The sequence below is a fragment of the Ipomoea nil genome, unplaced genomic scaffold, assembly GCF_001879475.1.
Source record: "Ipomoea nil cultivar Tokyo-kokei standard unplaced genomic scaffold, Asagao_1.1 scaffold1562, whole genome shotgun sequence".
Taxonomy (NCBI): Eukaryota; Viridiplantae; Streptophyta; class Magnoliopsida; order Solanales; family Convolvulaceae; genus Ipomoea; species Ipomoea nil.
The window spans coordinates 2,149,665-2,160,158 of NW_017617990.1; the positions used below are offsets into that span (position 1 = coordinate 2,149,665).

Sequence of the window (10,494 nt, forward strand, 5' to 3'; positions counted from 1 at the left end):
TAAAAACTAAAAACTCAACAAGAGCAAAGTAAGTAAATAACCAATGCAAGGAAATCTCACATTACCTAAGGATGATGGGGGGAATCATATTCCCTCAAAAATCTGATATGGAGGTTATCTTTGATTCCATGAAAAAGTTATACAACTCCAACCAAACATAGGAATATTACATAACTAAATAAATACAACCCTTGTGTTTCAGTAGGTTGAGAAAGTATATGAACAGATACTACAATGTAATAGAGTCAGTAACTTTCAAAAAAAATAAATAAATAAATACAACCCTTGTTATTTTAGATATCCTGAACCAAACACTCCCTTAAAGTTTTAGAAATGTATTGAATTTATTATTGAGTACTATGAGGACATATTATTCTCATAATACCTTCTACAAACTCAATATTTTTACCATTTACATGATTTAATATTGTGTATACAGAATTATCATGCCATCCAGCATATGATATAAATATTATATATGCGGGTGGGGGATGGGATTTTGGCAGCCAAGAGGGGCGGGGCGGCTTAGGGGGTTGGGTTTTTTATTATATTCAAGACTATTAAAATAAATTAAAAAAATATTTTTTAATCAAATAACCATCAAGTCAAAATATGTGATATGTCAATTCTAATTTAATTACATTATTTTAAACTGTCCATTATCCAATTATAATTTTTTGAATTAGATTGTGGCATATAATTCCATGAACTATTTGATTCTTACTCATTATTGTCTGATTACAGTATTTGAAAAGAACATGTGAATACAAAATAAGGTAATTAATTTTTTTGGGTGTAAAAAGGGGGTGATTCGGGTCCTCTTTGTTCGTTTAATGGTCCATGTCTACCTAAGAGCCGGCCCAAAGGGAATCTCCCTCACAAAGAGAGTTCATTTGCCACTTGAGCTACCCTTTTGAGTTATAGGATAATCAATTATAGGGTCGTTATATCGTGGACCGCGGCGCACGTGCACCGCGTCAAAACGGCGTCGTTTCTTAAGTAAAGCAATGGTGCGTCGTTAGTGTCAACGGAGCGCGCATTTTTTTGTATGTTAATTACCAATTGACAATACAATATATCTAAACCGACACTGCCTCACATATTATTTTTATATTATCAAATGAAACTGCAGTTATATCAAAATGATACTGTAATTGTGGTAAAATGAAACTGCACTGTATATAAAATGAAACTGAAATAATATTTCATATATTTGAGTGTATATTGTACAATGAAGCTGTAATTATATCAAAATGATCATGTAGCTGTGTTTTAATAAAACTATAATGTATATAAAATAAAATTAAATAACATTTTCACATATTTGAGTTTATAAATATCGAATGAAACTGTAATTATATCGAAATGAAACTGTAGTTGTGTTGAACTGAAACTGCAGTGTATACAAAATGAAACTGAATAACAGAGTTATTTTTTACAAAACGGCGCGAAACGGATGGCAATTCTTTTCATTAAACAAAACGACATCGTTTTGATGCGCGGTGCACAATATAATTTACCTCAATTATATATATATTAACATTATGCGTTTGTAGTATACACATTGTGATTTTTTAAAGATAAATTATGAACATATTGAATCCGAGTCTATAGAATAATTTGCGAATTAATCAATAATCCCACACAAGTAATAAAAATTGGATTGTGTGAAAAATAAATATAAAATTAGGAGGCGAGGCAACTAGGCAAGGCCGAAGATCACCCAAAAACCAGAGGCTCCCATTGTCCCACGAGGGTCTAATAAACCTTCTGGTAATCAGTTATCCAATCTCTGAGCCAGTAGTAGAAGTAGGATAGACATATATATATATACAAGCCGCTGCGAGAGAGAATAGAGAGAGAGGGAGAGAGATGGCGGCAGAATTGGTGATAAGAATGTCGTCGTCGTCTTCGACTGCTTCTTCGCTCTGCAGCTTCCGTCGCTCAAGAGCTCCCATTCCTTCCCAGCACCAGCGCCGCCGCTGCTCCGCCGCCCGAGGGCAGCCGCTCGCCTCTGAATTCTTCGGAAGCGTCCGCCTCAGCTCCGCCGCTGCTCCAAGGAATCTGACTTTGGGTAAACACAGCAGAAAGAATGGTTTCTCCGTCTTCGCCATGGCGGCTGATGGTATATTCTCCCTTTTCTGTTACCCATGCTTGTAATTCTAATGATTGTGCCTTTTTCTTGTCTGGGTCATGCTTTTTTGGGATTTTACTGCACAAAGTTGAAGACTTGAAAATTTTGTGTGACTGATTTGAAAATACTTGAATTTTTAATTTCAAATGAATATTGGGAATGGGGTTGGGCTATATTAAGAGAAATGAAGATTATTTCTTCCTTTTTTGGGGCTTCTTAGTGGTTTTTGCTATTTGAATGAAGCATACTTCTTGCTAAAGATAATGATTTGTGATGCTGCTAGAGCCTCTCTTTATGGAACTAGGCTGACAACTCTCAGTTTTCCTGTTACTACTAAGAAATGATTTTTTTTCCTTTTAGCGGCAAGGAAAACTCGTAGCCACTACTTAGTTGTTCATTGTGTAAAACCCGTGACCAAGTGAGGTAAATCAGTCTAGGTTGTCCAGATTGGCTAAAACCAATAAGTTCAATAGGTTGCTCTTTATAGGAGTTTGAATTTGTAACCGTACTGTTACCAAAGTCAACAGTCTGATCAACTTGGCTGGATTGTCCCCAAAAAGAAATGATTTGATTGCATTGACTATTGCAGTGCTGTTTAGTGGATGGATTACCAATTGGCAGAAACATGGATTTAGGAATTTTCTGTTCTTAGGTTTTTGTTGGTTCCTAGTGAGTATAATGTAAAAGATTGTGAGATATTACATTCTGAAATTTACTTGAATGTATTGCCTGTCAAATGAAAGATGAGCTCAGACATGTGTATTCTTTTCACATGATTTTTGCTCTTTCAGGCATTATTTGATACCTTGCAATTGCACTAGTAGAATTATTTCGGTTTTGTTATACCTATACCTCCTTGTTTATAATTGGCAGAGGAAAAGAGAACGGTGCCATTGAAGGACTATCGCAACATTGGGATTATGGCTCATATTGATGCAGGGAAGACGACAACGACCGAAAGGATCCTTTACTACACCGGTAGAAACTACAAGATTGGCGAGGTGCACGAGGGGACAGCAACGATGGACTGGATGGAACAGGAGCAAGAGAGAGGGATTACCATTACTTCTGCTGCGACCACCACTTTCTGGAACAAGCACCGGATTAACATAATCGATACTCCCGGCCATGTTGACTTCACGCTTGAAGTAGAACGGGCGCTCAGAGTTTTGGACGGTGCTATATGCTTGTTTGACAGTGTTGCGGGTGTAGAACCTCAATCAGAAACTGTTTGGAGACAAGCGGATAAGTATGGAGTCCCTAGGATATGCTTTGTTAACAAAATGGATCGCCTTGGAGCAAATTTCTTCCGAACCAGAGACATGATTGTAACGAATTTGGGTGCAAAACCGCTTGTAATCCAAATTCCAATCGGTTCTGAAGATAACTTTAAAGGAGTTGTTGATCTTGTGCAGATGAAAGCCATAGTTTGGTCTGGGGAAGAATTAGGTGCTAAATTCGCGTACGAGGACATCCCGGCTGACCTTAAAGATCAAGCTGAAGAATATCGGGCACTGATGATCGAGACCATTGTCGAGGAGGACGATGACGCTATGGAGAAATACCTCGAAGGAGTCGAACCCGATGAGGCAACCATTAAAACTTTGATTAGGAAGGGAACTATTTCGGGCAGTTTTGTTCCCGTGTTGTGCGGTACAGCTTTTAAGAACAAAGGCGTCCAGCCACTGCTCGATGCTGTCGTGGATTATTTACCTTCTCCTGTTGACTTGCCACCGATGAAAGGGTCGGACCCTGAAAATCCAGAGGTCGTCATCGAACGAGCTGCCAGTGACGACGAACCATTTACTGGACTGGCATTTAAGATCATGAGCGATCCTTTTGTCGGGTCTCTCACGTTCGTGAGGGTATATTCGGGAAAGCTCAGTGCGGGATCCTATGTATTAAACGCAAACAAAGGCAGGAAAGAGAGGATTGGCAGACTTCTTGAGATGCACGCTAATAGCAGAGAAGACATCAAAACAGCCTTAACTGGAGACATCATTGCTCTTGCAGGCCTAAAAGAAACAATTACCGGAGAAACATTGTGTGACCCCGATACTGCTGTTGTGCTTGAGCGCATGGATTTCCCCGATCCTGTTATCAAGGTTGCCATTGAGCCCAAGACCAAAGCCGATATTGACAAGATGGCGACTGGGTTGATCAAGCTGGCTCAGGAAGATCCATCCTTCCATTTCTCCCGCGATGAAGAGACTAATCAGACAGTCATTGAAGGAATGGGAGAATTACATCTCGAGATTATTGTTGATCGGCTCAAGAGGGAGTTTAAGGTTCGTTTCTGCAGTTTCCCTTTTCCCTTCTATTTCTTGAAGTGAAATTTAACTTTGGCATCGACGTTTACCCAACAGGTGGAGGCCAATGTAGGTGCGCCCCAAGTTAACTACCGGGAGAGCATTTCCAGACTCTCAGAAGTGAAGTATACCCACAAGAAACAGTCTGGTGGATCGGGACAGTTTGCTGATATCACGGTGAGGTTTGAACCCATGGAAGCCGGTGGTGGATACGAATTCAAGAGTGAAATCAAGGGAGGCGCGGTGCCAAAGGAATACATCCCGGGTGTGATGAAGGGGTTGGAAGAATGCATGAGCAACGGAGTGCTAGCGGGCTTTCCTGTTGTCGATGTTCGTGCAGTATTAGTTGATGGTTCCTACCACGACGTTGACTCAAGTGTTCTAGCATTCCAGTTGGCTGCAAGAGGAGCTTTTAGGGAAGGCATGAGGAAAGCTGCTCCTCGATTGCTGGAACCCGTAATGAAAGTTGAAGTTGTCACACCAGAGGAGCATCTCGGGGATGTTATTGGCGATCTCAACTCGAGGAGAGGCCAGATCAACAGCTTTGGAGACAAACCCGGTGGTCTCAAGGTAATCTTCTCATACATAGCTCTATGTTTCCTTGCAACTTTGTTTTCTTGAACTTCAAATAAGCTTAAAGAACACTAGAAAACACGAATATCCCCCTCCCCATTGTAGATAATCTAACGTTATAACTCATCTGACTCGATTCAAATGACTTGCCACACCATAGTTCTGCACTCTGTTGCAAAAATCGGCCTAGGCCCCTAGGCTGTGGCGATTTCCCCCTAGGCGGCCGTCTAGGCCCCTAACTCGGGCGACTTGGCTGAGTTGGTGTCGAACTCGGCCAAATTCAACTGAGTTAACCCTTCCAATTCGGCCAAGTTAGTCGAGTTAACTGGGTTGACTCGACCTTGCTAACTTTTTCATTATATATATATATTTATATGTGTGTGTGTGTGTGTGTGCGCGCGCGCACTGTTTTTTTTAGTTAGCCGCTTAGACACCGTCTAAGTCATCCAGGCATTAGGTGCTACTCTACCGCACGACTAGCGCCTAGTGCCTACTGCAACCATGGTTCTGCATATGTCAGTTATATGTGGCACGCAAGCTAAGGAACCGAGGTTTCATATGCTGCTTTACCTTCCATACAAACTTGTGCTCACGAATCTCGTGTTCACACTGCAGGTTGTTGACGCCCTGGTTCCACTAGCAGAAATGTTCCAGTACGTGAGTACTTTGAGAGGGATGACGAAAGGTCGGGCATCATACACGATGCAATTGGCGAAATTCGACGTGGTTCCACAACACATCCAGAATCAGCTTGCAACCAAAGAGGAAGCTGTTTCTGCTTGACCTCAATTTTTGAGCACAGATATGTTGCTCTGTAATTTTGTGTTTACTCATTGCTTGCATTACACACTTGTGCCAAAAGGCAAATCTTTTTGTACCAAATGTGAAATGCCCCAGGCTCCTTCCTGTATTCTTACATACTGTGGAATAGAATAGCAATGTTCAACCCCTAAATACTAACATCTCGAATTCGTGAATAGAGTAATAAGTGTTAAATACGAGGGGGCATTCTCTAAATAAAGAATCTAAGAGGACCTTCAATAGAAGTTTTTTCTTGGTTTTTTGATGAGTTTGAGGTTGGAGATGATGATTTGGAGAGAGGAGAGAAGGAATTATATTTGCAAGAGAAATGGTTTTTTTGTGGGAGTAAGGAGAGAGGAAATGGAAAAAGTTTTTTTCTTCTATGCGTGTTGAGTGTACAAGGCGGGCATGTGCCCTCCGAGCGTGTAAATCCCTTATTTAGTATTTTTTTTATTCTAACAATAATGTTTTTTTCTTTTTTCTTTTTTCCCTTCACACACTACAACTATTGGCGATGCTCTAATAAATATACTAAAAATGGAACGGGTCAGGTACGAAATCCTCCTGATACTGCTAATTCTACGTAAGCAATATAAAATATCACGAGACCAATTAAAGCAAGTAAAATCTTTATTGATCACGGTAAAGGCCCTAAGTACAATCTACTTGGCTGCTCTGAGTACCGACTGAGTGCGGTCGGGATTCTCTAGTAACAACCTATCGATCGTCCAAAAGTCCCTTACACTGTAGCTACTGTGGGTATTTATAGCCGCTATGCCGGGGACAGGATTCCAGCCGTTCGGCATGTCCTCCACGTAGCCACCACGTGTCATCCTCCCGGGTGCCCTGTCTGTCGATGTAAAGAGCCGCCACGTGCCCTTCGTCAGCTCTTTCGCCAAAGGGCTACCGCTCGGTGGTCGACACCGTCGCTCGGGCAACTCCGGTCGGTCTACGACCGGGTTCTTCTCGTGGAGCCCGACCTGTTACCTGCAAAGACAAGGAGAAAGAGACAAAAGGCTCCTCGGTCGTGGTGAAGCTAAGTCGGTCGGGATATTCCCTACCAAGAGCCCCCCAGCCCGGGCCTTTTTGATCAGTCGGGAAAAAACGGGACGGGATGAAGAAGCCCAACCGTCAGCCACCAAGCCGACCTGCCAGCTGTCATTCCCTCCTACGCCACGTGTCGGCCTCTGCCGGCCTCGGCGATCCCATCCGTCGCCTCGGATTCAGCGCGGGTCGTGTCAGGCAAGTTGGCCCATTTCCCGCCTAAATGCCCTCCTATAAATAGGCCCTTGAGGCCCTCATTTGAACTTTCCTCGCTCTTTTGCTTCAGTCGGTATCCTCTAAGAATCCCGAGCAGAGCATCTCAGCAAGGCGATCAAGCAAAGCAAAACTTCAGACCTTCTTCAAAGTTTCCTCACTCGGTAAGCTCTTAGTTCTTTACTCTTTGTTTACCCTTTACTTAGCGTAGAAGTAGGATAGTACTAACTTCGAGCTAACTCCCCGAACCCCGTACTAACTCCCGACCGACCTTTAGGTAGAATTATGTCGGACTCGGATAGTCAAAACGCCTCGATCGCGGATTACGATGAGGAGGTCGAGCGTATCAGCGACGAGGAAGTGGACATTATGTCCTACACTCCCGAAGCCAGCCCCCGAGCAACGCCAGCCCCCGATCGAGCCGTCGAGCATAACAGCGCATCAAGCTCCTCCGGGACGTCAAGCTCTAGCTCCAGCGGATCGGGGAGCTCCAGCGAAGAAGAGGAAGAGAGAACCACGTCAAGCGGGCGGGGTTCTCCGACCGAGGGCGTTAGGGAAACGCCTACCCGGGTGGTTGGGGACCACCCGGAAGCTGCTCCTCGAGGAGGTGATCGAGAAAATACCCCCGAGCAGACCGAAGAAGACCCGGCCGGGCCGGCCACACCAGCCGTCGAGCTCGAGTTCTTGAACAGCGAGAGTGTCGAGCAAGAGATGAGCCTGCTGACCAAAGGCGAAGCGGCTCGGATTGCTGAAATACTCCGGGGTCGGGTAGAATTCGACACGAGCCGGCAGCTGGGGAACGTGATTGACAGGCATCGGGGCAAGTGGATCGGGATGCATTACGACTCCCTAATGGCCCCGATTGCCATTCCCTTCCCGGCCCTCTTGACGGCCTTTCTAGCGTACTACCGGGTCGTTCCGGCTCAAATATGCCCGAACGCACATCGGATCCTCGCCTGCTTCCCGCAGATATGCACTCGGCACGAGGCCGAGTGCACGATGGAGTTGTTCAACTTCATCTACCAGATCAAGGTTCTCCCGGGCCGCTATGGGGGTGGGTTCCTGATGCTGCAATCCCGAGCAGATATGTGCTCCATCAAAGGCTTGCCCGGGAACAACAAGGGGTGGAAGAACAGAATTTTCTCCATCAAATACGACCCCTGGATCCTCCCGGTCGATCGCACTTGGAGCAGCCACTTCAGAAAGCAAGTGGTGCCGGTCGAGACGCAAGCGCTGAGGGACACGGTCAGCCGGATTTCGAGCGAGGTGCACGAATACACAATCTTCCGGACGGCTGAAAGTCTCGCAGCCGCCAAGCTCCCGCCCCCCACGTACGAGCTAAAGGAGAAGTACCTTCCCGTACCGACGGGCGTGACGGTCGCCAAGCCGTCGAAACGGAAGAAGAAAGGTTTAGCTCGAGTTGTTCCTCCCGACCTAGCTTCATTTCCGGGTCTAACTAACTTAGCTCTTTTATTGCAGCCATGGCAGAATTTGGTGATGAAGACACCGCCCTTCCCCCGCCCACGAAGATCTCCCTCGGCGGGAAGAAGAAGGCCAAGACCAAAGCAACCGGGGAAAAGGAGATTCCCACTGCCCGACCCCTGAGTGCCTCGACCGTGTCGACGGGCGAGGGCTTCATCGTCGAGCAGCCTGACGTCTTGGTCACCCGGGTGGAGGTCACCCGGGGCAAGGAGAAGGTCGCCGACCAGGGCGCGACCGAGGTGGGCAGCCTGAAGCGCCGCCGTGACCAACACAGCCCGAGCCCTTCTGTCGGGCGAGAGAGGGAGTCTACGTCCGTGCTGGCACGGATCGGCAACGCCGCGCCAGCCCGAGTGGATCTGGGGAAGATGACCCCGACCCAGGTGGCTGAACGGATCGGCCACGACCTGGCTGAGGTGAGCTTTTCTCGACTAACAGCTTTCTTGCTCAAGTATCTTTGACCGGGCTAACCCCGGATATCCTTTTGTACTGCAGATCTCCCGGGCGACCCAACTCCTTCAAGGTCAGGCTATGCTGGCCGAGGAGGCTGATCATCATAAGAAGACGGCCGCTCGTCGTCTGAAGGAGATCAAGGAGCTCCAGGCCGAGCTGGAGAAGGCGCAAAAGGCCCTGAAGAAGGGCGACGAGGAGCGGGTCCTCGCCGAGAAGGTCGCCAGTCGGGCGATTGGAGAGGCCAAGGAGCTGAAGGCTCAGCTCGAGAATCCGAGCGAGCTGGCGCGAGCAGCCTTCAAAGACAAGGACTTGGGCTCGGCCTTCCTTACAGCAGCCCGGGGAACAGAGATCGGGGAAGAGCTGATCGTCTCGTTCGGTCGCTGGGGCTTTACGGCCGGGAAAAGGAAGATGCTTGAACGCGTCCGTTCCCGGTTGGAGCAGGCTCTAGACGGAGAAGACCTTCAGCTGGTCCTCTCGGTATTACCCCCGGACCTAGCCGATCCCGGTCCCTCTCCCTTCGCCCCAAAAGCCAAGGCATCTGAAGCCGGGGCATCAACGGCGGCCACCCCGAGCGGAAAGGAACCGGCTGCCGGAGCTCGGGAGATGAAGAAGTAGAATAGGCTCCTTTCTTCTTCTTCTTTTTTGTAAAGGACCATTGATCGGGAGCCCGGTCCCGAATTGTACCGGGCAACTTTTTGTCTGTTAATAAAATTTGTTTTTGCTCAAACTCGTGTTATTCGTTCTTTCTTTTCGCACTTTTATCTTTACACGCGTAAGTGCTGATCCTTAATGCTCGACCTCGCGGCCTTGTGGCCCGATCTTGCACTGGTTCGACCCACTCGACGCCCGACCTTACGACCTTATGGCCTGGTCGTGCGTTTGATATCTCGACGTCAAATCTGGCCAACCGATCGGGTGTACCCGATCCCCGGGCCTTTGTCGAAAAATTTTTGAAAGCAAGCCTCTACGGTCGGGATGTAACCGAGCGACGGGCCTGCGAATACTTCCTTATCCCAGCCCCCACACTATTGTGCGCTCGAGGCACGAGTGGGTGCAATAGTGGACAGAAGTTGGACGGATCGGGGAATAATGTTGAGAGTTCCTGGCTTCCCCGATCAGTGGCAAGACTTGGGTGTCCGCCAATGTGGAGCGCGTTTTGACCGGTCGATAGATTTCGCCCGGTTGATGAATGTTGAACTGATCTGCATGTAACGAAGGTGAAAGAAAATAACCGATCGGGCCCGCTCGCAGGCGGTTGAATTAATTTTACAACCATAAATTTACATAAAAATGACGACCGGGACTAACTCGCAGGTCAAGCCCCCACTTCGTCTAAAAATACAAAAAATAGGCTAATGCCTAAAAAGAACGAGGTGCTCGGAATTCCAAGTCCCCTCGATTAACCGACCAGTCGTTGTCTCTAGCTGGTATGTACCCGGCCGTATGACAGCGTTGATGATGTACGGCCCTTCCCAGTTCTGAGCTAGC

At 46.7% G+C, this 10,494-nt stretch overlaps 1 protein-coding gene across 1 annotated transcript; it reads left to right on the forward strand.

Annotated features, from left to right (window-relative positions):
* The first annotated feature begins 1,728 nt into the window (after positions 1–1,728).
* LOC109189762 (elongation factor G-2, chloroplastic-like) lies at positions 1,729–5,970 on the forward strand. Its single transcript, XM_019340380.1, has 4 exons — positions 1,729–2,125; positions 3,008–4,422; positions 4,501–5,013; positions 5,632–5,970. The coding sequence occupies exons 1-4, from the start codon at positions 1,873–1,875 to the stop codon at positions 5,797–5,799; spliced, it is 2,349 nt and encodes a 782-aa protein (XP_019195925.1). The 5' UTR covers positions 1,729–1,872; the 3' UTR covers positions 5,800–5,970.
* The last annotated feature ends 4,524 nt before the right edge of the window (positions 5,971–10,494 follow it).

Coding starts and splice junctions, on each gene's coding strand:
- LOC109189762 (XM_019340380.1), top strand. CDS start 1,873: ATGGCGGCAGAATTGGTGATAAGAATGTCGTCGTCGTCTTCGACTGCT. Junction 4,423..4,500: donor GGCTCAAGAGGGAGTTTAAG/GTTCGTTTCTGC, acceptor TTTACCCAACAG/GTGGAGGCCAATGTAGGTGC. Junction 5,014..5,631: donor ACAAACCCGGTGGTCTCAAG/GTAATCTTCTCA, acceptor TTCACACTGCAG/GTTGTTGACGCCCTGGTTCC.